The sequence below is a fragment of the Kwoniella botswanensis genome, chromosome 1 (genome assembly GCF_036426115.1).
Source record: "Kwoniella botswanensis chromosome 1, complete sequence".
In the NCBI taxonomy this organism is placed as follows: domain Eukaryota; kingdom Fungi; phylum Basidiomycota; class Tremellomycetes; order Tremellales; family Cryptococcaceae; genus Kwoniella; species Kwoniella botswanensis.
In genome coordinates this window covers 17,715,362-17,741,551 of record NC_088599.1, presented here as the reverse complement: position 1 = coordinate 17,741,551, position 26,190 = coordinate 17,715,362, and the positions used below count along the sequence as shown (strand labels likewise).

Below are 26,190 nucleotides of genomic sequence, written 5' to 3'. Positions count from 1 at the left end.
GGCTGTAACCGAAAGTGCATGTGGTGTATGATGTATGGTGTATGGTGGTGCTGGAATGGGAGGAACCGAATGCCACAACCGCTCATCACTGAAAACGGGATCCCGTTATCCCCGATTACTACCGCTGGAACTCCACGTGGCGAACATGGGGAAGGAGGTCAATGCCGCTCTGATATAACCCATAACCCAGATTCAAGACCAAGTAGGACGCGTCGAGACGAAGAGCAAGAGGTGATGTTCATGTTTTGGTGTTTGTGATGAACAGAGCTAGCTAAGTAAGATACATACTGTACACTACGAGCAGATTGACGATACTGAGATAACACATCACAAAGCAAGAGCAACCACTTGCACACATCCAAAAGATATACGGTGAGTGTCATGCCCATACTCACCTGCTGGTCTTCTGCTAACAACCCGATCAGCTTGAATATACTCACGTTTGCGGTCAACCCTTCCTGCATCTCCTCACAATGTACGGCGACCTAGCTCTCCAGCTCGTCACATCCTCACATCGATCCACACTCTCCACCACCCCTCAACTACCATTACCGAAATACGCATTACCTCTCATCCTCTCGATATGTCTGGAAACCCGTCAGTTAGGTCAATCCATCACCTCTGCAGCCGAGCAACATGGTCAAGTGTCTTTATCTCAAGATCGATCGCTGGTCTGCAACCTCACAGTACAGCATCTTTCTGCTCGAAGGAACAAGCGATGTCTTTTAGCGTACTTGTCAACCAGGGTAGGAGGTATCAAGGAAAGATGGTGGGATTCAGGTGGAAGTTTAGCTTATCTCCTTTCCCCTACTTCATCTTCGAACACGAATAACTCGGACCCATCAGCTATCAACAGTTCTGAATCTGAATCATCAGGAGATCTAAGGAACAATCTGAGTCCGCAAGAATTAGATTTCCTAAGAGGATATAACAACCTGATGATTGATTATAAATCCGATTTCCTGGATGTTTTAGATCTTACTTCCTCGATAGACAGACCACCCTCGGAATTGATGGTGGATGTTAGAGTACTGAAAGATGCTGGAGAGGTCGTTCTGGAAGGTGGTGAAAAGCTTGATTTTAGGAAAGGAGAGAGATTTAGGTTGAATAGGAGTAATGTGGAGAGATTGATTGTTCAAGGGTATTTGGAGGAAGTGTGAATGATCAACTGAACGTTGAAAATCTATTGGAGGATTCTCAACAAGCAAAAGGTATTACGGTGCGAAACGATTCAAGCAAGAAGCAAGAATCTTCACTCCTAGGAATAATATGGACCATATCGACATGATTGACGTTCGTTGATCTTGATGTCTCAGAAAGATTGGCGATCCAGTGTAAAGTGTATTTTGTTTCCTCATATGTACAGTACATCATTATTCTTTGTTGTTCATATGTACATATGTAATCTAAAATCAGAGGTATCAGTCATCACATACCAATGCAACATGCCTCGTTGCAGGTCACCTCCATCTTTCCATTCCGATTCAGGTTTCACTGGTTTACTTCTTTACCTCCGCACCACCATCTACCGACCTAGCTCTAGGTCTAGGCTGAACGGATTTAATCAAAGCTTTCACCAAATCACCTTTCTCCGCTTTGAGATTCTCAGTAGCTTCTTCTTTCGTACATCCTATCTGAGCGACCTTTATGAAAGACGCATAGTCTCGTTCAGCTGCGATTCACGAAATATTCGGTATGAAAGATATGGAAACAAGGTAAAGATACTCACGATGAAATCGACATCTTCAGATTTCACACCATCCGCACCTGCCCCTACTCCATTAGGTTTGACATCCAAAGCTTCCATAGCTTTTTGAGCTTTAATTCCCTCCTCTTTGGTTATTTTACGTCTTTCAACTTCTAACACTGCGTTTTCCAATTTATCTATATATCCCCCGGGGTATTTATCAGTTCGGCAGTCCTTATGGTAGACTATGAAGGTACTTGTTTGAACGTCTGTAATAGAATCGATACTCACGTTTGATATACTGTCCTCCGTCAGCAAACTACAAAGCACATTCAGGTTAGCACCTGCCATCATGAAAATATGGCCGGACGATGTCCACTTTCATATATAAAAGTGGACTCACATCCATTATCACCTCTCCTTGAGGTATCCTGCCTGATGAACTCGATGCTGCCATGTTCGTTATTGTTAATTCCAGAAGAGAAAGAGGTAACGACGATATTGTTGGACCGAAATGTCCTTGTGAGCTGCTGTAGGCATCTCAGTGATCTGAGTGTTACGTAACAGGAATCGGGTCGGAGCACAACCGGCCGTGAGTTGCTGCGTCACTGTGTTACTTACTGCCTCCCCGCTTCATCCTATTGCATCTTGATCATGCTCATGTACCCATATCTGAATCTCTCAACTATAACCAGACGTCAGGAAGTGAGCCAGGATACAAGTAATAGCCAGCTATCAGTGGTATCCATCAACAGTAGATTGCACCCGGCTCACGTTGGATCATCGTCGCTCCACTCAACATGGCCTTCCAATCGCCCCTCATCGCTATCCCCCGCAAGACCACCCAGGACGTAGACTGGTCAAATCCCATACGATCCATCATCGCTCATAGCTATGGTGAAGATCCTAAGAACTATGCAGAGGAATGTTCGGTATTGCAGAGATGTAGGCAGGATGCAGTCAGAGGTGCAGGGAGTGATCAAACTGGTTAGTTGACTCTCTGTCCTAACCGTTAACAGATCGAGCTGACTTTGCGATATGTACAGCACGCGATTTGCTGTACAAGTACTTTGGTCAGCTGGAATTGCTCGAACTGAGATTCGCAGAGATCAAGGTACCCTTTGTCTGGTCAGTTCAATCACTGCCTAGATGATACTATCGAAGCTGACATTATCATGTCATATAGGAACGACGCATTTACCGACAAACCTACTACCCAAACATCCCTCGCTTTTGAGAAAGCTTCTATCATCCATCTCATCTCCTCCATCCTATCCTCACTCGCTCAAACACCTTCACGATCCGATCCCGAAGGACTCAAAAGGGCATACTACAACACGCGTGCAGCAGCGGGAATGTTAACGTATATCAACGAGAATTTCTTGCATGCGCCTTCGACCGATCTATCACGGGAAGTGGTTCAACTCTGTATAGGAATCATGTCTGCTCAAGCTACCGAGATATTTACTGAGAAATTGATCGAGGAGAAGAAATCGCCTGCTTTGGTCAGTCGATCAGCCAATTCCACCGCGGCACTGTACAACACAGCTGTAGAGGAGATGAAGGAATTTCAAGGGAAAGGGATATTCGACCGTAATTGGTTATACGTCTTACAGATAAAGTCCAAATTGTTCAGCTCTTTAGCACAGTATTATAAAGGTGTAGCCGACAATTCTAGTGGAAAACATGGTATAGCTTTGGTAAGGTTTAGAGTGGCCGACAGTCTCGCGCAGGAAGCTTCCAAACAGGCCAATTCGTTCAATTACACATTCATATCTTCCAGTACACCTACATTACCTCATGATGCCGCAAGCAGTCTAGTGGAAATTACAAAATCCCATTTAACGATTTGTACGGAAATCAAAGATCAATCTACGAAAGATAACGATTTGATCTATCATGAAGTTTTACCTTCAGAAGCGGCCCTACCGACCATCGAAAAATTACCTTCATCGTCTACTCCGATCACCATTCAGGAGATATATGGGAATGCTGAGATAACCAAGTTGATCGGACCGGATATATTCATCAAACTTGTTCCTCTCGCTGTACACGAATCGGCAAGTATCTATTCGGAGGAAAAAGCGAAATTGGTCAGAGGCGAGGTGGAAAGGGTTGAAACTTCAGAAGGTGAATTGAGAGCTGGATTGGAACATCTAGGATTACCTGGTTTAGTCAATCAATGGAAGAACTTGATGGACGATGATAACGATCAGAATTATGATGATGTAGAAATCAGTCTTCAGGTTAAGAGGTTGGCTGAAGATATAAGTCGAGGTGGATCAGTAGAGAATTCTTTAAGACAGTTGGATGGGGAGAGAGAACGATGTGAGAGGGAACTGAGGGAGTTGAGTGGTTTGCTGGATAATGAGAGCAGAGAATGTGAAAGGATGAGGGTGAGTCTGTTTTGAACTGTGATGGATCATTGGAATTCAATTATGCTGATAAGCGATTTTAGGCAAAATATACTCCTCAATTCACTCAACCACCCTCTGGACCGCAAACTTCCAACTGGCGATCGAATATCGCCTCGAACCTCTCTGCTCTATCATCAGCCGGCCAATCTGATTCTCATCTTCATACCATATGGAGGGATATTCAACCTCAAATCACACTATTGTCATCCGGCGAAAATGGCTTGGAACGAGCTGCAGCTCATATCGCTGTTGGGAAGACATCCACTCCAGTCAGCCAAGGAATCAGTCTTCTTGATTTACAGGAAGACGTTGGAAGTAAGAAAGGGTTAGATGACAAAGAGAAGGAAGAGCTCAAAAAAGCAGTTGCAGATGCTGGGGAAAGATTAGATAGGTTGAATAAGATCAGAAGGGAGAGAGATGAGGTTCTCAAGGATCTGAAGGAAAAGGCGAGCTTCACAGCACATCCAATCATGTGAAACAAGCTGACAAAGATCCTTTTATAGATCCAGAACGATGATGTATCTAATTTACTTTTACTCAACCGACGGTCAAGTGGAGTCGAGCCTCAGCTTTTCGCTGCTGAGCTCGAGAAATTCCGACCTTATCAGTCGAGACTTGCTGCTGCCATTCAGGCTTCTGCTTCGATCCTACAAGAACTCGAGATGTTGGTGCGACAAGTTGAGAAAGGGAAGGGAGTGAAAGATCTCCAAAGATCTCAGAAAGATCGCACGAAGAGAATCAGGGAGTGGGAGAGAAAATTGATCGAAGCCGGGGAAGGTTGGGCTGAGATCCAAGCCGGTTTAGGCAAAGGTCTCACCTATTATGATTCTCTCACACGAGTCTTGGATGATCTGAAGAGGGAAGTAAACGGATTCGTCAAAAGCAGAGAGAATGAGAGGAATAGATTAGTGGGCGAGATTGAAACTAGACAAAGAATTGGTGGATCATCTGGATCTCCCCCGCCTGCTACAACATCGAGCGGAACAAGAAGCTTGGAAGAGAGACTAGCAGCTTTGTCTGTCGATAGATCCATTCCAAAATATTCTCCTCAACTGCCTAAACCTGTTACATCGCCGACACCTTCGTTCCCCCCTCCACCCCCTCAAGTATCTACACCAAGCTTCCCACCACCCCCACCACCTGCTAAACCTACAAACCCATACGATTTCAGCGGACTGTCCAATGTTCCTTCTGCTTTCTCGACCTCTTCTCCTACTTCCAGTCAATCACCACCTCATCAGACTCAAACTTACGGTTCATCTTCATACGGCTATGATCGACCAGTGCAATCACAGCCTGCCCCTTATCCGCCTCCAGCTCAATCGCCTTACCCTCCCCCATCTAGTCAACCTCCTAGACCTGCCCCGCAAAGTTATAGCTCCTATGGCTCGTCGTCGCAAACAAGCTATGCCGGGGGGCAGAATCAGAGTTACGCTGCACCACCTTCTCAAGCGCAGTATACTTCACCTGCACCTCCACCTCCTCAAGCATCCTACACTTCGCACCCACCTCCTCCACCATCTTCATACTCGTCGTATCCCTCTGGTCCGCCTCCACAACAACCTCAACAAGGCTATTATCCACCTCCTCCGCAAAGACCATCGTATAATCCCCCACCTCCTCAGCAGCAGCAGCAGTATCCCAACTATCCGCCTCCTACAGGTCAATATCAGTCCCAACCTCCGCCTCAACAAGGTAGTCAGTACGGATATCCATCCCAGGGAGGGTATCAACCACAGGGAGGGTATCAGTATCATTAGGTAAAGGCGTTGTGGGTGAGATGAAGGATATGTGACTTGACGTTGATCTGGTGTGAGACTGGTCTTCAGCAGCTGATTGTCGGGTATGGCATACTGATTGATCATGAGAGGCTACTGACACTGTGGCACGATTTTGGTACGATAGATGATGTGCTCCGAAAAGAGATGTGACCGTCCTTGCGGAGGGTCCTTTGGTGCTTCAAAAGACGGTTGGTCGGACTCGTAGATGGATATTCACTAAGGGGTCCTTTGGAGGATACACATATATACCTTTGAATGGAATATTCAACCCCTTAAAATCTCATTTGAAGGATATTATACGCATGCCCACTCCGAAAAGAGATTTTCTCCTAGGATCGAAGACCGTACGAGCAGAAAGACCATGATTGCAAGGAGATGAATCGATCGAACGTCGATGGACGATGGATGAAGGACACCTTTCATCTTACCCCTTGAGATAGTTGAAGCCAACTTACCTTATTGGAGTGTTTGACAAGTAGCTTTGAAACGACTAAGGTGTTGGTATTCCGGAGTACGATGGTGAAAGATGGGTCTAAGTAGTCTGGGAAGGTTAGGGAAACATAGTGGAGGTCGTGGAGATAGCGGAAGGATGTGTTGTTGCCTGTTGGAAATGATTTGATGAGTTTCGACCTTGACCGGACGATGGAGCTGTGCACTGACGAACATGTATAAGAAGAGGTATGATCATGAAGAACTTTCTTTCTTCCCTTTGTTCATATTGACATCGAACCTGGCCAATTGATATCACACTGAAGCTTTTTTTCGAAACTCATCTTGACGAATAATCGTTAGCTCGTGAGGGTTCTCAACCTACTTCGTAAACATCATATACTATATTTAGTCCAAGACGAAACTCAGGTATTATTGTATCTCACGAAAATATCATTTTGAAGGATAACTCGAAAAGGATGGAAGCTCAAACTCCCTGGACGGTCGATGGATTCGTAGGTACACCCGAAATAATCGATAACGAAGGTAGTGAGTCAACCATCCCTTTTGATATTCAACATTCCTTCGCATGGCTAATTCTTAGTCGATTTGGGCTTAGACGACTACTTTCAATTTAATCCTTCTACTCCAAAATACTCTTTAACCTCTCATGACCCCGGTCAATTCCCACAACATTCTTGTACCCATCCTGGACCTCCTATGAGCTTCCCCAATCAAGAGTACAATCATCAATCTAATTTCACCTTACATCACCCTCAACCTCAAGCTACCTTTGATGGGTTCCAGTCCACCAGTTTCCAGCCTGGAAATGCCAACGAATTGCGGAATGCAGAATCTCATTCTTCTCTTCGATCTATCTCTGGATCAACTTCGCATCGATCCAATTCAAGTGTATCATCGCATTATGCATGGTCGACTACGACTCACGACGATATATCTTCGTCCGATGTCGATGCGGACGACTCGACATCTTTAGCCACCTCGATATCTCCAAGCTTGATCGGTGGCCAGGTAGTGGAAGAGAATAAGAGACAACATGGCAGAATACCGAGCTTGTCTATAGATCCTAAATTATTTAGACCCACTGCTACCGCCTCGTCTAAAAAAGATAGTGGTGATGGAGAAGAGGAAATGGAGATGCTAGAGACGGCTAGACCGACTTCGAAATCGAATTTAAATTTAGATACGAAAATTGAGTTGTTGGGTGCATCTCCTTTACAAGCTGCTGGCTCGAAGAAGGGTAAGGGTAAGAAGGAAAGAGCCAAGAAATCCAGTTCTACTTCGGGAGGTGGTCCGATCGGTGGAGGAGGGGGAGAAGGAAAGAAAGTTAGTCATGCTAGGAAGGTGAGTAATTGCACCAATAGAAGAAAGAAATCCATATGGAAAGATGGGATAGATGCTAACCTTGGGTGTGATGAGTAAACAGCAAACAGCAGATCATATCCCCCGACCACGAAATGCATTTATCCTATTCCGAAAACACGTTGTGGACTCTAAGTTGATTCCTGCAAGCGTCGAGATGAGACATCAGAATGTTAGTATAATCACTGCTAAGATGTGGTCAAAGGTCAGTCGAATGTTCTCATATCCACTCACAAATGGAAAGAAGAAACTGAATTGTATTTGATCATTTGTGATTTGATTTTAATGTAGGCACCACCAGATCAGAAAGCGCATTTTAACGAATTAGCAAGGATCGAAAAAGAGGAACATATGAAAAAGTCAGTCTATCCACCCTTATAACGTCGTTCCGTCGGTTATCTTTCACAGTACACATAGCTGACATGCCGGATGATTGTTTTTTTTTTCCGTAGATACCCTGGTTATAGGTATCAACCAGTCTACAGACGGACCAACGTAATCCGTCGTCGAGTGAGAAAAGACGAGGCTGAAGAACAGAAATGCAAATCGGTTGCAGAGTTGCTGATCAAAGGTAAAAGTGGGGAAGATCTGGAAAATGAAATTAAAGAAAAGATAAGGAACGGGAATGGTACTACCAACGGAAGTAATGATAATGCTTCTTCTGAATCTGTTAAGAAGGACAAGTAAGTGTTATTATCATCTACACCTATTTTCGATATATCGGCTGACCAACATTGCAAATGTAAAGGTCAAATTCAAATTCTCGACGATCCTCATCAGCATGTGAACTTTCCAAAGGGGCTTTGAGAGCCTTACGAGCTCAAGCGAGACAACAGTCATCGTCGCACGAATCGGGAGATTGGTCAGATATATCTTCTGTTCGAGGAACCGGAAGTGGAAGTAACCGTGGACAATCAAGATCTAATTCAAGATCATTATCAAGAACGCAAAGTTACGCTTTTGAGTTCGAGGACAATTGCGATTCCGACGATCAACTTGAACATGATATCACCCAGAATCAAAATCAAGGTCAGGATCAGATGTTGGGATATGGTTTAGCTCCTTCACAAATACAAGGTTTCGCTCAACAGCATCAACAGCTTGGTCAGGAAGACAGTGAATCAGGATCGGGATCATGGGGTGATATCAGTTATATGAATGGATTTGAATTTGGTCAACCACAACCACAACCACAGGGTTATGGTAGTTTCCCTCAATCAGCTTTCACTGCCGATCAAAGCTCTACGAGTATGGAATTCCATCCTCAACCTCAAACTAGTTTCTCCGATCCTTCGTCCTCAGCTTCGCAAAACTTCCTATACCCCCAACCTCAACATGGTAATATACCACTTCAAATTCAACTTCCTCAAAATATCAATCACTCCAACGATAACATCAATAGCAACAACAATAATGAATTTTACGCTTATGATACCGCATTACCCTTTTCACCTTCTGCTGCGATATCCAGTTTCTCTTTCCCTTATCCCCATTCTCAAGATTTCAATCGTAACAATGACGATAACGATTATTTCAATATGAACATGAATATGGATATCAATGGTGATCATAAGAATGACAGCTCAGAGGGGAAATACGAATTTACCTTACCCTCTAATCCTAACTCAACTTCCATAGAATCTCATAACCCGCCGCCGACATACTTGTTCAATGGAGATATCGACAAGCTTCAAACCTCTCAAAATCAAATTCACCAAAATCAAAATCAGATTGATTGCAACCATCACGACCATTCTTTATCACTCTTACCTCCCTCTAGCGGGGTACCGTTGGAGAATCTACCGTTTGACGATCATTTGATATCGGGAGATTTCGAAGCTGCCCTGGCGCATGCGGAAGAATCCCATGTTCAGGGTGTATGGTGATTCGCTGTATGGCATATAAAAGGAACTGGTCATAAAAAGTTAATAAGTTGAAAATGGAAGGAGACGAATTGACACGAAAGAATGGACGAAATAAAGGTCTCGGTGTAGATTTGGTTTTTGAGATTGGATGACTAGATATCACAGTCATCATGAAAGATCACTTGATGTATGAATAAAATATATGTTTCGTCCCCATCGTAGTATCAGTATCATCATCGCATATTTTCGGTATCATCGTGATGATTGCTTGACCCCTTGATGAGATGGATGAATGAAAGGAAGCGCCGTGAATCAGGAGAACTACTCCCATCTTCCTTTGATATATATGATAGACTGATCCACCAGTTTGCCAGACAGTCAGTCAGTCCCGTTTTGAGCATCAGCGACTTAGGTTATTATGAACAAACCTGGTTCTATTTGAGTACAGTATTTGAATAGATCTTTAAAGTAATCCTTAAGTGATTGATCCAGAACGGAATTTTCCAACATCACCAACAAATTTGTACAGACCGCTGAGCAGTGTAATAGATCCATATTTACGATATTAACTAAATAGAAGAATATGTTCATTGAATTCAACTCTATCCTCTTTCTGTTCATACTTTCCTTTTCTTCTTCTTCTTCTTCTTCTCCTTCTTCTTGGGCATTGGCAAAATCGACCCATACACCTTCTCCCTCTCCCACTCCGGAGAACTTACCTACCAAGCCATACGATATAAAATGCCAAGAAAGTATGGAAGCGGGTAACGATTCGTGGACTGTCAAAGGGTCTGGTACGTACTCGATTGAGTTTAAAGATGATCATAAGAAAGAGAGATTCGATGTAAAATGGGATAATAATAATAAAAAAGCTGATGTGAGTCAACTTATACCAATACGCTACTTGGATATGTGTAGTTTGTCGTGCATCACTGAAAATAGCTTGGATGGATTAGTGCACTATCGAAGTTACTCGATTACCGACAGTTCAAAATACGTTTAAATTGAGTATTCTCAAAGAAAAGATTTTACCGTATGTAGAAGAGGGTAGAGATTGGACCTTGACTTGTAGTTGAATCAATTATCCCAGATACCCCAGATGTTTATGATTCATGAGGTCAGTCTAGCGAGTGTATCCAATCCTTCAGGTGTGATCAATTCCAATTCATGCATGTCATTTCTCATCTCTGTATATACGTTATGTGAATTAAGTTAAATTGATATTTTATCTAAAATATTCAAATTCACTCATCCTCATCCTCATCTTCATCCTCATGCGCGCCTCCTGAGTGATGGTTAAGTATTATCAGTGCCGCCTTCCCGTCATAATATGCTAGCCACCGAATTTTCTATTTCCTATTCATTCTTGGTAGCTAACAAGACACAATGTTGTCCACCTGCGGAAGCGAATTTGGCCTTGTAAGGTCTGAGCAGCTGCAAATCCAAGCGCATCACACAAGTAAGCTGAATGTTCCGTGTCCATCAACAGCTATGTGGACAACTCAGCTCACCTTGCTTCGTACTAACGAAGGTACTTCGGCAGATTCAGTATCGGCTCCTAAACCTAATTGAGCTTGATCTATAATGCGACATGGTATTTGCGATTAGTTAGCATACTTCTGCATGTGGTTTCCCAATTGACCGTGTACTTACTACCTAATCCCCAAGCATAGACATGTCCGGATTTCGATACCGCTAAATTATGTCTCGTACCCGCTGATATGTTGATGATGGGATTATCGGATGATTTGGAATCTTTGTATGCAGGGAATGGAGGGACGACTTCGTATTGTTCTGGAATGGGAGGAAAACAGATCTACCACCATGAAATCGACATGATCAGCAAACAAAATGACGAGCATAAATGACTAAAGACCGAAGACCGGTGAAATGATATCACTCACTCTAACAGGTTCGGGAACATATTCACCCATTGGCACTCTCAAAGCAGCTTGAGCTTCAGATAATTCCAATTCCAATTTTTCTTTTTGGTTTTGATCTACTTTGCTTTGCTGTAAGATATGATCCAATTTGTCTTGTTTCTCTTTCACTCTATCTTGTCTTTCTTCTTGAGTTTTTTCCCTTCTTTCAATTATACCCTTGTAAGCAGGGTGATCTTGCGGGATACCCAACTCGTTGGCATCTGATCGACCAACGCCCCATACTTCTCCATTATCAAATAAGAACAATGAATGATGTTCACCACCTGAAATCTGTACTACTTTACTTCCACCGTGATTCTCCGGATTCAACCCTTCCACTTGTCTAGGGGTAATGACCATCTCTTCATCTGCATATCTACCTTCTAATCCCGTCTGGTGGAAAGTGTTCAACCCCCATGCCCACACAATTCCATTCACATCCACCGCGAACGAATGGAAAGACCCAGCAGCGACCAAAACGATATTCCTCAATCCTAATCTTTCAGGTTCCAAGGAATTTTTGATTCTTCGCTCGATCACCCGTCGTCCTAATTGGTTTTGCTGCCCGTTACCCCAGACATACACGTGCCCAGTAGTAGTCAATGCTAGGACGTGGTCTGTCCCGCAGGAGACATCGGCTATCTTGAGTTTGGAGAAGACAGGTAAGGCAATTGGAGTGAATTGGAATGTTGGATGTCCAGGTACACCGTCGAAACCTAATACACCTTCGTTTGACTACGTCAAGTTGATACTATCAGTTTGCATCGTTGGAATCCGAGCGCATTTGTGACATTCGCTTACCCTGAAACTACCCCACGCTCTCAATTCACCTTGATCAGAGATAGCTACACTGACACTATCGCCCGCAGCGACTTTGACGGCTCTAAAACCTTCTTTCTCCAGAGCTTCTACTACGAGAGGTACTGTCTCGAGGTCTTCGTTGGGGATAATGGACTCTGGATCTTTGGGATCAGGTACATTGGTAGTCACTCTTCCGAGAGCAGCATTATCGTTGATACCCCACGATCGGACCTTTGAACATCGCATGTATAAGCTGTCTGCGGGTGTGGAGGGATGGGGCGTGATGGATGATAGAAATTACACTCACTCTACCGGCTTCATCTATAGCCAATGTGTGCATACCACCACAAGCGACTGCTTCCAATCCACCACTTCCTTCTTTACCGTCTCGACTCAATTTACCATCTTCAATCTCTTCCTCGAACCTATCCGACATCAATTTAGCAAGTCAACCTAGTTTTACGCAGCTGATTGTCGTGAATTTTTAAGCTCACCATGTATGAAGTTTTGGTCTGGCGATCTCATCCAACTCATCTGGACCCAGACCAAACTGACCCATATCACCTGTACCCCAGATAAACAATGCGTTATGCGGTGAAGCAATGGCTGAACGAAAAAACCATCAGAAATCGTATTCAAAAAGAAAACGAAGGTATGAAGCTTACGAGGAATTGTAGGTAGCTCGTTTTTGAATCCAGGACCGACACTGGATCTTCTCCTACCTCTCTTGACTTCATCAACAAGTTGACCGACTCTCCCTTTCTTAGCTGCTGGACCATCCGTAGCAGGTGGCGAAGTAGCTTTCCTAGTTCTCTTCACGTCTTTACCGTTGGGCAGATCACTCGCTTCACCATCTTCGGCGATAGCGGGCGGTACCACAGCTGGCGTGGATTCCTTTGCTGCTGCACCTCGTCGAGAAACTGGTTTAGCGGATGATACAGGTTTGGTCGTGGTGCTAGCAGCTTTGGAGATTGGTTTGGAGGATTTGGAAGCTGGTTTGGCTGATGAAGCGGGAGTAGACGATTCTGAGATAATACAAAAGGGATCAGAGCTGCTTCTACATACTTCAGATGGTTGGACTCACTATGAGGAGGCATTTGGTGGGAATATTACTTGATAAAAGAGATATTTAAATGGAAGATTTTATGATTGGTGTGGTGCGATGTTTGGTTATGTCGGGCAGCTGTAATCTGCTCAGGGAGACTTTATGCTTGATTCCCGAAGACTGCGTGCGGGTTATAAGAATTGAAGACCTGGACGACAAGGTATGTTTGTTGCTAGTTATCGGATGAGCTTTTTGTACAAACTGCTTTAGAGAGGTTCGAGCCATGAGACACGAGCTGTTAACGTTCAACCAGTTGTTGATTTCTCCAAAACATGCCTTCGTGAATTAGGCTCCTGTCACAGCCATTGAGGTTAGGCGCGACAAACTGAATACCCCTTTGTCCCACAGCGTCTAGGCTCGCTCACACATGTTTTTTTTGGTCGATGGTCCACCGCGCATGATTTCTTTGTTGGTTTGGTCTGTTTACCCTGATCCAGTGAATCGAATCCCCAGTCATCCCAGGCACGCAGTCATTCATTGTCATCAGGGTTAAAAAAAACACATCAAGCACCGTCAGCTGTCTGCTTTGTTTACTCCTTTTTTATGCTTTAATACCACGCACCGCGTCCCATCAGAGGATTCAATCGACGATTGAGTTCATTGGTATCATCATCATCACTGTTCACTTCTCACTTTTCACTTTTCACTTTTCACTCTGGGTTTCACACGGATTACCCACAGACAGCATAAACAAGCTTACCGTCCAACACCATTCATCCCTAGTAGCCAATAGACAATAGACAATAGACAATAGACAATAGACAACAGACGAGATATGGGCTGAACGGTTTCGACACGACTAAAATCAACCACCCATAACATCCCCACCCATCAGCATCCCAATCTGTTGACTCACGCTCACTTTGCAACATCTGCAACACTAAGCAAGACATCCCGCCAACATGATAGGAACACCTATGGCAACTCAGCATCCTCTGAGTGCGACATCCCAAACGCCTTCTCCCCAGCAGCAGACCACATCTTACCACTCATCTCGGCCATCCACCTCATCGCTTCCTCGATCGTACAAACGGGCAAAGTCTACACCTTCACCGCAGTCCCCCATATTCCCCAATCAGACGACATCGTCAGGATCAGGAGGACCATCGGGATCCTCCAGGGCGAAACCTAGAGCCGCAGTAGCGAGAAGATTGATGGAAGCTTCACCACAGACCTGGAGGCTGGAGAGTGGAAGAAGGCGGGAAATGTCGGTTCCTTTGGTAAGTATCTCGTTTACTAACACTTATTCCACCATTTGCTCTGAGCTTACAAGGCGTCTTACTGGGTGCAGCTATCGCAAGAGCTGTCCCACTTCTCCCTCTCACATTCATCCCCTCCTGAGACGTGCCAAGAAGGTCATTCAGTCACACCCCCAATACCGACCCAGACTTATCTCACATCTCCCGCTCAACGCTCTCACACACCTCGTTCTCGAAGCCATGTCGGACCTTCCAAGACTCCCTTTGTAGCTGCTTTAGCCAAAGATCATACCTATCCTTCCACCGCGCCCCTTCCGCCCATATCGTCGTTCTTGGGCAGTCCCTTTTCCACCAAAAACGCCAGAGGAAGATACATGTATCAAAACGTATCTCCGTCGCATAATGCTACCAATGGGACCATGACAGAGAGGATAGGGACAGGGAGAGAATCCTTCGATGAACCTGGGTTAGAATGGCTCGGACCCAGCGATGGATTGCCCTTACCCCCTCGTAGAGGATCAAAGGAGAGCAGAACAGGCTTAGTCGAAGGGATGCCAAAGCCGCATTCAGGTAGACTCAGGAGAGGGACGAATGGCTCGACGTCGTCCATCGATGAGTTGAGTGGAAGTGGTGCCAGTACAGCGTCTCTTCTTTCACTAGCGAGGAACTCGATAGAACACCATTCAAGACCTAACATCATTACAGTATGGGACGAACGGTCTCAATGCTTGGAAGAAGAGGAAGAGGAATCATCAACACCCAGTCGGCAATTGTTCGCTAAAACGAATGAATGCCTACCTCTGCAGATATCAACGAAAGCCAACGGAACTGCCTATCCACATCCTGTTAAAAAGGAGAAATCGACCGCAAGAACCTCTTTACCTCGTTCGTCTGGAGGTCAGACGTTACAGAGTTTTATCATATCCAATTCACCTATAGGCAAAGGACCAGACGAGAAAAACGCTCCCGTTTCACCTCAAAAGACAGGTAAATCACCTTTGTCGACATTCCTTCCCCGCTTGTTATCCTCAAGGAAAGTATCCCTCCAATCGTTACGTCGTAAATCTCCCGGTATAAACGTTGTAGATGATGAAGACACAATGACCGACACTGAAGATGGATCCTCCCTGAAGGGCTCTCTAAGGGGAAAGAGCAAGACTGTATGGAGTAGAACCAAAAAAATTACAATCAACTCGGCAAGAAACCCAATGGAAGGTGGTGATCATGAACCGTCGCTGGGAGTCGGTATAGGTCTAGGTATTCGAAGAGGACCTCTAGGATCTGTCATGCGAGGAAGTGCCGAGAAGAGCATCGATCTAGCAAGGTCGTTATCAAGCGACTCAAGCGGTGATATAGAAACTTCACCTTCGAGACCGTTGTCCAATAGAGGATCAATGAGTCTTTTCGTCAATCCTTCTTTACCACTATCGCCCTCTACCACGGCGTCTCTCAACAAAGTCCCGAGCAAGTCCACTTTCTTAACTAGACGAAAATCTGACAATGGTCAGACCGCTGGAACCCCAGGTACAGTTGCTAGTGGACCTCGACCCGCCAAGCCTAGACCACTACTGAGAAGAGGAATTACCGCACCTGCCGATAGCCCCTATAATGCTTCCAATCTACTTTCCGCTGATTCAGCATTGCATACTCCCACCCATATCCTTTTCGGTGACATTAAACCTTCTCCAGCTGCCTTTGCTTCTACAGGCTTGGTCAAGAAGAAGTCTGGTATACAAGGAGTAGAGCTTCCCAAATTCGGTGGTGGAACTGACAGCGAACCAGTAGGAGAGATCAAACGAGAACAAGCTGCCGCTCAACATGGATTGACCAGAACGATAGAACCTCCCAGTCCTATCTCTCCCATGGAATCGCTAAGCCGGACACGACCAAGCTTAAATACGTCCCTCACCACTTCGGCTTCGACGACTACCTCAGGCAATACAGTGTCTACCACTAACAGCAATGCCGCTTATATACAAAATGCTCAGAGGACTAGAGGGTTGAGAAGAAAGGGTAGTCAGATGTTCACTGCTAGTGGTTCGATCGGAAGCATAGATATGATGAGATCAGATAGTAATCGGTCCGCTAGAGGGAGAACCAGTCCAGCTACTCCAACTAAGCCTGGTTTGCAACGTGAGTGATTTTACCTGGAATAAACTATAGTACACTAATATATATTCCCCACAGTCACTCCGATAGGTCTTGGAATCACGACCCCTTCACCTACAGGACCTCATCACCTCTATCCCTTTGCTTCTTCCAGCGCATTGCTTTCTACTCCACCTCATTCGAGCGAGTATGCTCCTTCAGACCCCGTTGAACCCTCTTCCATCGAGAAATACCGACACATGCCTGCTCGAGTCCGACAGATATCCAACGAACGAGGACCTCTAGCTCGAGCGTCCAACCCCATGCTCGCAGCCAGTTTCAAGGCATCTGGTTCTATTCATACCGTTCCCGAAACCCCTGGCCAAGGTCAAATCCCTTCGATCAACATCTTTAACGGGCACCGCAGCAAAAAAGCGCCCTCATCTCGACTGGAAAAGGATTTTACGGTCATCCAGACATTGGGTAGTGGTGCTTTCTCTCAAGTGTTGAAAGTCCGTGAGAAATCCAGTGGGAAACTGTATGCTGTCAAAGCTGGTAAACCATATACCGGAGCTAAGAATCGATTGAGACAGCTAGAAGAGGTATCGATTTTACGACAATTATCTATGATTCCTCATGAGAATGTCGTAGAGTATGTTGATTCGTGGGAGACTCATTCGAGATTGTATATCCGAACGAAGTTGAGTGAATGTGGAGATTTATCCAAGTTTTTAGGACTGTTAGGTGATTATGGTGGATTGGGTGAAGAAAGGGTTTGGAAGAGTTTGGTTGAGCTTTCAAGTGGACTCAAACATATTCATAAGAACAATTTCTTGCATCTCGATCTCAAACCTTCCAACATCCTTATTAACAACGATGGAGGGTTGGTGATTGCCGATCTGGGAATGGCGGTGATTTGTTCAAACGATCATAAAGGTAATATCCTACAGGGTTTATCACCTGCTTTACCTGAAAGAGATGAACAAGGTGGATTTATCTGGTCAACTACCACTACAACCGCCACTACTCCCCAAGAGGAAGAGGAAGCGAGAAGATTGGACGTTATACCTAGTCCGATCATTGATAGGGAATTTGAAGGTGATAGGGAGTATCTGTGTCCCGAAGCTTTGAATGATAATGGAGGGAAGTACGAGATTGGAAAAGGATCGGATATTTTCAGTTTGGGTATGGTCATACTTGAATCAGCTGTCAATGTGGTTTTACCAAGTAGTGAGTTATACCTCTATTCCATCTTATCAAATGCTATAAGTATAAAATAGGATGCTGATCATATTGAAAATTGCGATTGTAGATGGAGAAGGTTGGATCAAACTTCGTAATGATGATTTCTCGGATCTCACCGAACATTATCGATTACGCTGCGCATCTACTTCGAATGATAGCAGTATTGGAGTTGGAGTTGAGAATCGAGATCCATCTATACCGGTATTATCGCAAGATCTGATAGATGTGATTCAAGGTATGATGAGATCTGATCCATCGCATCGATGGGAATTGGAAGATATCTGGAATCACAGAGTGGTGAGGAATGTGATGTGTATGGAGAAAGGTAGAGCATTAGTAGAAGAAGGACAAGGATGGTTGGAGAGTGTGTTGTCGAGAGAGTAACGAGGAATCTTAGAGGATCAATAAAATGTAGCTTATATATAACAGTAGGAGAAAGGGAGATTGTCAGTAGAATAGAAGGTAAGAAAAGTAAGAAGATCAATCGATATGCATGTATACAAAGCAGTATATGAGATAACAAAAACAGGCCTCACACAGAACACTCGATCCTTTGTTTAGCTCAAGTGCTCTAAGTTACCACTACTGTACGAGCAGAGTAAATGCCAAGCAGCCAAGGAAAGTGCCACATTCGCTATCACTGGGTCACGTAAACAGTACTCGTATACACGTTGAATGACGACAACCTTGATCACCGCTCACCACCCAGCACTCTGCATCCACCACTCACATGCACAGCTTTGATCAGTCACTCGTATTCCTCATCAATCCTTGTAAACATCGACATTATCAGCATTACTTGTTTAGTCCATCTTCAACTCGACACTAGGAGCACATCATTCATAACACCCTTTGCCATTCCGACACTAACCACTTGGACGCACAGACTCGACCGCTCACTCCACTGTTATTACCCGGTGTACACTACAAAGTTATATCATATTTACCTTCCCTCAACCATCGACGATCCATCTCTGGTCATACCAGAAAAAGGAAGAATAGCTGGTCAAGACATTTATCAGAGTGAGTGCTCTTCATACTGTTGCCCGCAGTCTTGCTGAAAACCCGTACGAGATTTACTGATGATGGCATTACCTGCTATGTATTATCTATTTGTCAGATTCCAGCCACCTGTCGAGTTCATCTATACCTGACAGATAGATATAATCGATTCGAACGGCCCGTTGATCACCTCTCACTCACTCGCTCGAATCTCCTCGACCACCAGAGCTCACAGTACACGATGGGTAAATCACAATCTAAATTATCGGCTGATGATCTCGCCGACTTGCAGAAAAACACTTACTGTGAGTGACGTTTGAGCTTACTGCCAGCTCAACGTGATGTAGCTCTGAGGCTAATCGATCATGATCTGGAATAGTCGATAAGAAGGTGAGCAATGTCGAGCTTACAGATATACATCGTTTCAAGCAAAGTGGAAACGAACTAGAAATACTGACTTGGATTTGGGCGATAACCAACAATGGGATAATAGGAACTTCAACAATGGGTAAGTCAGCTCTTCTTCTGTGTTCCACGACGATATGAGCTGACATCTATGTGTTTCGATAGTACAAAGGTTTCTTGAAGGATTGTCCAAGTGGTCAACTGAACAAAGAAGGTGAGTCTATCATTGCGACTCTTACTGGCATTTGAGAATGGGGAGCTCAGCCTTCGGTTTTGTCGGTGTGATAATGATAGAATTCAAGAAAATTTATAAGCAATTCTTCCCATTCGGTGACCCATCGCAATTCGCAGATTATGTGTTCAACGTATGTCTAACTCCTCTCCTCTTTATGAAAGATGCTGATGATATCGGGCTTCTAGGTGTTTGACGAAGATAAGTCCGGCACGATCGAATTCAAAGTTAGTATTATGCTATCCCTCGTCGCGGAACAATATCTCTCGATGACTTAGTCTGACCTGATTCATGTGGTATCTAGGAGTTCATCTGTGCTCTATCGGTTACATCCAGGGGAAGACTCGATGAAAAGCTCAAATGTGAGTGTTGACCTGTTTGTGAAAGTCATAAACTGTTTCTCCCAAGGAGGAGGACTAGCGCTAATTCGTCTGATGATACGACACAGGGGCTTTCCAACTGTACGATATCAACCAAGATGGGTTCATCACCTATGACGAGATGCTACAAATCGTTAGATCAATTTATAAGATGACTGGTCAGATGGTACAGCTTCCAGAGGACGAGGATACACCTGAGAAGGTATGTTCGATATTCAACATCTGTTATAGGCCCATTCCAAATCACATAAACCTCTCATAATGTATACCTCGCAACAAACGCTTCAGGAGATTTGGTAGTGCGGATGCTGATATTGTTGATCGCAACTCACATAGCGTGTCGATAAGATCTTCCGAAATATGGATTTGAACAAGGATGCTAAGCTGACTTATGAAGAGTTCAAGGAGGGGTCGAAACAAGATCCAACTATCGTGCAGGTGAGTTGACCTTCTTTCTGTCAATCAACTTTAAGGCGGAGTTGGCAGGCGGTACGGGACGAAGTTATCAGGTCTATCATAGAGAAGGAGTGCGTGACGCTGGAGTAGAGTATAGAGAGGAATACCCGAGTGATCATCTCAGAAAGGCTGAATAACTGGGATATCATAATGATCGGAATGTGTAGAGGGGCGATCAACTGATCTTCCATGATGCTAACTATCTGACACTACCTCCGTAGGCACTATCACTCTACGATGGTCTGGTATAGATGGTCGTTGCACCACTGTGAAGATTCAAGATAGAATGAGTGGTCGATCGCTTGGGAAAATGTACTACTATTTATTACTGATATATGATATCTATGGATGCAATTGATGTATATGATAGCTGCATACATTTTCATAATCATTTGATCCTTTTACATGAGTGCGAATACAAAGTACCAATCAACAGGAAACATTGAAGCATTTACGGAACAAGCAAAGAATATCAAATTGTATGGAAGAAAGCACCGCTCAGATATCAAAGACAAGAAACAAGGCTACAAAGATGTCCATATTGGTTGAAGGAGATTCAACTGTCCTTGTAACATTGTATATATTACAAAAACACAGAAGTGAGCGTGAGAAGAGGCATATTATCAGGACCTCGATTGGAAAACTCAACAGAAATATACTGATCTCTTGAATATCGTCTACAGTACAGTTGGTGAAAATGATTGTCAGTTCAATCCAACTGTTATATATTGAGCGGGACTTGACTCACTTGTTGTTGAAGATCCCATCAAAATCTGTATTCATCAAATCTCGATTATTCTTCACTCCATTAACGATCTTTTCCATATCCGCAACTTGCCTCTTATCTTGAGAAAACGATGAGCTGAGGATACTATTGAACATACTGTTGATCAATCGATCTCTGATTCCTGGATTCGGTTCTCTGTTCATCCTATGAATGGAGAGCTTCAGTCAACGCGTCGCCCTTTCACCAAACGATTGCAATACAGTCCTATGTACAGGTAGGGCGTTCACTTACAGACAACATAGACTGAGAATCACATCTTGTACAGTCAAAGGCTCCTTACTTCCTAAATAAGTCGTCTGGGCGATCTTCTGTTCATCAACATTAAAAGCAATTGATAACCATAATTGTTGAGTGGGTGGGTATGTAGCCATGGAATTTTCGATTAGGGGATGATCCCATAATGAACAGTAATAAGTGCTTTCCGGTACCCTCCAATCACACAGATCTGAATCATCTTCCTTGTCAATTGTAAGAAGCGAGAAGTTTCGTGAGAGGTTTATACCTTCTGGTGTATGTGTATCTTGCAGATAAAGGATTGTATCGTTCAATCGATCAATCTTGATATCTTGTGAAAAAGCTGATGATTTGACAGGATGGAATTGGAATCGGAATGTACAGAATTGCAAGAGGGTGACATTTCCCATTGTTGAGATGAAGTTGTTTACCTGCCTTGGTCCGGTGTATGCCCTACGATTTAGTAAAATGGTAATTCAGCATTTTTGACGCCGTACATTGGTCGTAATGATTTGGAAGATGTGATCATCAATGTATGATACCACACTTACTGATAGTTTAAGATAGGCTGCTTGTTGAACTGCAATTGCCATTCCTTTGGTAACACTACATCCACATAAGACACATTTCGTCACCCATTTTGTTACACTTTACATTACTTTGTCGTATAACTATTCAAACTCACCTTTAGTACAGTAATTTACACAATCCCTCTGTCCACACCTCTCCGCATGTCTGATCAACCTATTCAATAACGATCTCCAATTCCTCTTGTTCAACCCGTGTCGTCGACATTTGGTCTTAGGTTGGGAATAACAGATAGACAAGCTGAACCCGAGGTTTATACAGATGATCTTGAAAATATCTTGTTTTCGATATGTCTCGTAGATCGAATAACAGCTTTGAGAGAAGTTCAAGTGATCTTGAGGATGTTGAACTTCTTTGATAATTCTCATCCTAGACCCCTCACTATCAGCTACCTGGTCATTGTGTAGAGCTGAACATAAGCGGTGATGACTTACAATATCTCGTTTGGAAGATCTTTGATACCCGCTCTCGCCACCCGCCCTTCTACCACTTTCCCGCTTCTATCCGCAGAATCTATCTCTTTCTGCATTTTCACAGCTTGTAAACTAGTTGACATGGAAGTGTTGAGAATAGCAGTATGTATTGACAAGATGATATATTTGTATATGGACAAGTTTTGTATATGTATATATATGAGTATATAACAAGTCAATGAATGGAGATGAAGAAAGAAGAAAGAAAAACAAAGATAGTGTTTGCCACCCGCTACTTTGTATATGTATATGCGATGAATGTAAACATGAGAGTGTACGTACAACAGTACTTGGTATGATAGGATATGAGATAATGATATTTATGGGAAATAAAGTTCAAGTAAGGTTCGTATCTGTGCCGAGGATTTCCGAGTCGTGATGCACAGGTTGGATGATGGCAGTCGCCTCCTACACGATCGGATATCGTTCAGATCATCTCCAAGACCAAGTGACGAGAAACTTTGAGTGATCGAAGATCATCCCAAATTCCACTCACCTTCCGGGAGTTGATTCAATAATCAATTCTCCTCAAACTAATCTTCAAAATCAATTCACCTCCGTCATTAGACCTTATCAAATCCACTTTCTCAATAGGAAATATAACTCGAGATCTGATCCACTCATGTTGAACCGTCAGCTTTGTTTGACCTTGGTTCAATGAAATACTGGCGACAATATGTGGGATTACAGTATACTCACTTTTGAGGTTTATCACCTAAATTTAAATAATCGAACCACGTTAACCTCGTTTGGAGATGTTTCGGATATCTTTCGCTAATTATTCGAGGCAGGTTATTATTCAAGCTGAATATACCTCACGGTATCTCACGTCAGCTCCTTCAAGTATACAGTAGTACTGTATAATATAATGAGAGAAGAGACATACCATTTATGTATACCATGAATGACATCAAAGACCGTTATACCCATTTCGTTCTCCACTTGGATAGTAGCCGCAGTCCCATCATTAGTCATGTACAGCTGCAAGGTCAATGTTGTAATTGGAGGTTGACAGGCAAACGCCCATCCCAACGCTGGGTGGTTCCGAAGACTTCCCTTCAGCTTTCTGATTTCGGTACTCCAGAATGTGACAAGGTAGGTGGTATCTTCCATTCCTCTATAGATGGTATCGAGGATCTGAGAGTTGATGGGCATGGACAAGAATGGAGTGTCAAGTATGGTTTTGAGATCGGACTTGATCAGGTTTTTTGAGTGAATATGGAGTTTACGGATGGCTTTCACCCCTCTACAGTATGTACAGTATGTCATCAGACTCAACCAGCTTAGGACTACAATGGCCAGCATTGTGATGATAGAAAAATTCGAACTCACGGAAATCCATCTTTGGGATGCCCAAGCATCCTATCTAAACTGATCACTCCATTACCTATATTGTCTTGTATCAGCCAATTCCCCTACTGCCTCAGTGGACGATAACTTACCCGCTTTGCCAAACTGCTTACAATAGACTTCTTGACAAGTATCGGCATGACCCAACACAAGATGAAATAGACCACACCGACTGATATTTGTTATCCTTCTCCGGACGGCTGAAACCTTGATTGATACATAGCATCCTGTATATCCTGGGAGTGTACGATCTGTATACTGTCGAGCAGGTTTTGAGGAATGATAGGTGATCGTATGGGCTTGAAAGATTGAACATGATCTTCTCTCTGCGCAACATTTACACGATCGTAAATCGGATGAGCTGACGAGATACTAGAGAACTCACATCACCTCATGAGGTAGATCTTGAAGCGTCTTGTACTTTGATTTGCAGATTTGTCTGTTCTTGGTTTTAGCTTTTCGTGCCGTCATGAGCATATGGTGAGAATCGAGGTGGCAGGAAAAGAAATAAGTTGGAGAAAAGTAGTTGCAAGAATAAATGCAAAAGAAAGATTCGATCTTCGAAATGAAAGCTTCTTTACATTTCATGCATGGGGTTCAATTCTACTTGAGCGTACTGTGCTTGTGACGATGCGCCCTCCTCAGATCACATAATATAACGATGAGACACACCAGTGAACAGTGATCAGTGCGCTAGGCAGACGAAGTGGGGGATGATATATCAGACAGATATGCAGTAAAAAGGGAATGCAATCGATAGAGTACCATAATTATCCAAGGAATCGTCTTTGAGATGTGAAGTCGAGTACTTACCACTTCCAGAACCTAGGCGCAGTGATTTGCTACTCGCAACAGGTATTTGGAGTACATAATGTACAGTACTTGGTAAAGTTCATATCGCAGGTCGTGGTCTCCAATCTGCCGCCTTGGCCATCATCTACTGCAAGGTTAAATAAAATCCTGCAGCGATGATAGATGTTCATGGGTCACTGACTTCCTGAAGGAGTATTGATGCTCAAAAGCCAATAGGTCACATCGGAAATCCATCTGTTGCAGCGTGTGGCAGTTCGACTGGCCTTCTTGTACCTAAGCCTTTCCTTTGTAAACGATTCTACAGGGGTTGGAAGGACGATCAGACGAAATTCGTATATCCCCTACCCACATCCTTTGATAACTCTATATCTCTCATATAGTGAGCTGAGCATATATCTAGGCGGGTCAGGTTTGGTATGAAAAGCGATATTCACTTTTTGCCGTTAGTACAGTATAGTATCATCCACTGTTTTTGCCACTACAGTATAATACTCAGCAATCCGTATCGTGTTCTTCAGCTTGACATCATCCTCTTCTCATTCTCAAACATTACAATCGATAAGAACAGAAACGAGAAGCGACCGAAAAGATGACATCAATCACTTCCCCTAATAAAATCACACCTCAAAGACCTGCTCATCCATCTTCCAACACCCATCCCAATCCTACACGTCGATCAACCATCGCTCCATCAAGCAAGATAACCTCTCCTACACCTACCAACACGCTAATTTCTAAACCTATCGCCCCCATCGGTACTAACACTAATAAAAGAACCAATACGCTTCCCGCTAAAGTTTCCAATCCCAGTGGGGGTGGCGGTGGTGTACCCATCAATGCCGCGAAGGAGTTCATGCATATGAACAAAAACATCGGTCATGCTGCCACGCCTGGGAATACCTTGAATAGTCTCGAACAAATCACAAATAGGATCGCCAATAATCTAGGTGGCATAGGGGAAATGGATGAAAATAGGATTGCACCTAGTTACGAGTGAGTCAAGCAGTTGCGAAATATGAGGTACAAACTGAAATGATGCGCTGATGGGAATGTAGGAGAAACTTCAGGGCGGGACTTGGTGATTTAACGTAAGTTACAGTACTCTATATCCGCCTATATCTCATCAGTATGTTCCAGATCCTAACTAAATCTTATCAAATAGCCGTCGTCTTTCTTCTCCCAGTGTTGTAAAGTAAGTGGCTAGTCAAGATACTGGTACTGCATGCGGAGACATTTTATTAACGGTTTGTGGCTAGATCACCTGCAAGTCCTGTCATGTCCCCTACCGCGCCATCAAGTATGATCTTCAACGAACCTGGTAGCCTCCTGAAGAGCAACGAATGGCCTACGTCTTTCTCCGAACTGGACGCTGCCGCCAACTCGCTGAAATCCGATGGTAAGTCAGCTGATTAGGTATGTTGGTCGGATGCCAGCTGATATGCCTTCGAATAGTTCACCATCCAGTAACCGATTTGACCAAGAAATCCCCTGACCATTAACTTAAAGTGGCAGAAGGGAAATGATCGTTGTGACACAGAGGGATTACAG

The 26,190-nt window shown here is 43.8% G+C and overlaps 11 protein-coding genes across 11 annotated transcripts; 7 read left to right on the top strand and 4 right to left on the bottom strand.

Annotated features, from left to right (window-relative positions):
- Positions 1 to 473: 473 nt before the first annotated feature.
- L199_006708 (DNA replication complex GINS protein PSF1) lies at positions 474 to 1,160 on the top strand (the record flags this gene model as incomplete). Its single annotated transcript, XM_064892406.1, has 1 exon — positions 474 to 1,160. One exon carries the CDS (start codon positions 474 to 476, stop codon positions 1,158 to 1,160), a length of 687 nt encoding a protein of 228 aa, XP_064748478.1.
- Positions 1,161 to 1,499: 339 nt separating this feature from the next.
- On the bottom strand, positions 1,500 to 2,144 carry L199_006707 (uncharacterized protein; the record flags this gene model as incomplete). The annotated part of the gene is made up of 4 exons (XM_064892405.1): positions 1,500 to 1,643; positions 1,730 to 1,884; positions 1,979 to 2,006; positions 2,091 to 2,144. 4 exons carry the CDS (start codon positions 2,142 to 2,144, stop codon positions 1,500 to 1,502), a joined length of 381 nt encoding a protein of 126 aa, XP_064748477.1.
- A 343-nt stretch (positions 2,145 to 2,487) lies between these two features.
- On the top strand, positions 2,488 to 5,864 carry L199_006706 (uncharacterized protein; the record flags this gene model as incomplete). The annotated part of the gene is made up of 5 exons (XM_064892404.1): positions 2,488 to 2,674; positions 2,734 to 2,815; positions 2,874 to 4,083; positions 4,146 to 4,550; positions 4,608 to 5,864. The coding sequence occupies 5 exons, from the start codon at positions 2,488 to 2,490 to the stop codon at positions 5,862 to 5,864; spliced, it is 3,141 nt and encodes a 1,046-aa protein (XP_064748476.1).
- A 929-nt stretch (positions 5,865 to 6,793) lies between these two features.
- On the top strand, positions 6,794 to 9,583 carry L199_006705 (uncharacterized protein; the record flags this gene model as incomplete). Its single annotated transcript, XM_064892403.1, has 6 exons — positions 6,794 to 6,863; positions 6,934 to 7,679; positions 7,762 to 7,902; positions 7,989 to 8,056; positions 8,150 to 8,380; positions 8,446 to 9,583. The coding sequence occupies 6 exons, from the start codon at positions 6,794 to 6,796 to the stop codon at positions 9,581 to 9,583; spliced, it is 2,394 nt and encodes a 797-aa protein (XP_064748475.1).
- A 562-nt stretch (positions 9,584 to 10,145) lies between these two features.
- On the top strand, positions 10,146 to 10,638 carry L199_006704 (uncharacterized protein; the record flags this gene model as incomplete). The annotated part of the gene is made up of 2 exons (XM_064892402.1): positions 10,146 to 10,439; positions 10,519 to 10,638. The coding sequence occupies 2 exons, from the start codon at positions 10,146 to 10,148 to the stop codon at positions 10,636 to 10,638; spliced, it is 414 nt and encodes a 137-aa protein (XP_064748474.1).
- Positions 10,639 to 10,918: 280 nt separating this feature from the next.
- Positions 10,919 to 13,382, bottom strand: L199_006703 (uncharacterized protein; the record flags this gene model as incomplete). Its single annotated transcript, XM_064892401.1, has 9 exons — positions 10,919 to 10,996; positions 11,074 to 11,141; positions 11,216 to 11,378; positions 11,467 to 12,219; positions 12,286 to 12,516; positions 12,593 to 12,710; positions 12,780 to 12,891; positions 12,951 to 13,310; positions 13,370 to 13,382. 9 exons carry the CDS (start codon positions 13,380 to 13,382, stop codon positions 10,919 to 10,921), a joined length of 1,896 nt encoding a protein of 631 aa, XP_064748473.1.
- Positions 13,383 to 14,292: 910 nt separating this feature from the next.
- L199_006702 (uncharacterized protein) lies at positions 14,293 to 18,306 on the top strand (the record flags this gene model as incomplete). Its single annotated transcript, XM_064892400.1, has 4 exons — positions 14,293 to 14,610; positions 14,682 to 16,722; positions 16,777 to 17,907; positions 17,990 to 18,306. The coding sequence occupies 4 exons, from the start codon at positions 14,293 to 14,295 to the stop codon at positions 18,304 to 18,306; spliced, it is 3,807 nt and encodes a 1,268-aa protein (XP_064748472.1).
- Positions 18,307 to 19,165: 859 nt separating this feature from the next.
- On the top strand, positions 19,166 to 20,648 carry L199_006701 (calcium-binding protein NCS-1; the record flags this gene model as incomplete). Its single annotated transcript, XM_064892399.1, has 10 exons — positions 19,166 to 19,229; positions 19,304 to 19,314; positions 19,418 to 19,432; positions 19,495 to 19,543; positions 19,624 to 19,694; positions 19,750 to 19,788; positions 19,866 to 19,923; positions 20,010 to 20,143; positions 20,278 to 20,379; positions 20,619 to 20,648. The coding sequence occupies 10 exons, from the start codon at positions 19,166 to 19,168 to the stop codon at positions 20,646 to 20,648; spliced, it is 573 nt and encodes a 190-aa protein (XP_064748471.1).
- A 332-nt stretch (positions 20,649 to 20,980) lies between these two features.
- Positions 20,981 to 22,535, bottom strand: L199_006700 (uncharacterized protein; the record flags this gene model as incomplete). The annotated part of the gene is made up of 6 exons (XM_064892398.1): positions 20,981 to 21,074; positions 21,146 to 21,328; positions 21,416 to 21,871; positions 21,970 to 22,024; positions 22,104 to 22,375; positions 22,441 to 22,535. 6 exons carry the CDS (start codon positions 22,533 to 22,535, stop codon positions 20,981 to 20,983), a joined length of 1,155 nt encoding a protein of 384 aa, XP_064748470.1.
- Positions 22,536 to 22,990: 455 nt separating this feature from the next.
- Positions 22,991 to 24,306, bottom strand: L199_006699 (uncharacterized protein; the record flags this gene model as incomplete). Its single annotated transcript, XM_064892397.1, has 7 exons — positions 22,991 to 23,090; positions 23,179 to 23,283; positions 23,366 to 23,725; positions 23,812 to 23,866; positions 23,922 to 23,934; positions 23,999 to 24,155; positions 24,215 to 24,306. The coding sequence occupies 7 exons, from the start codon at positions 24,304 to 24,306 to the stop codon at positions 22,991 to 22,993; spliced, it is 882 nt and encodes a 293-aa protein (XP_064748469.1).
- Positions 24,307 to 25,231: 925 nt separating this feature from the next.
- On the top strand, positions 25,232 to 26,141 carry L199_006698 (uncharacterized protein; the record flags this gene model as incomplete). The annotated part of the gene is made up of 5 exons (XM_064892396.1): positions 25,232 to 25,635; positions 25,698 to 25,730; positions 25,805 to 25,834; positions 25,899 to 26,038; positions 26,107 to 26,141. 5 exons carry the CDS (start codon positions 25,232 to 25,234, stop codon positions 26,139 to 26,141), a joined length of 642 nt encoding a protein of 213 aa, XP_064748468.1.
- Positions 26,142 to 26,190: the final 49 nt, after the last annotated feature.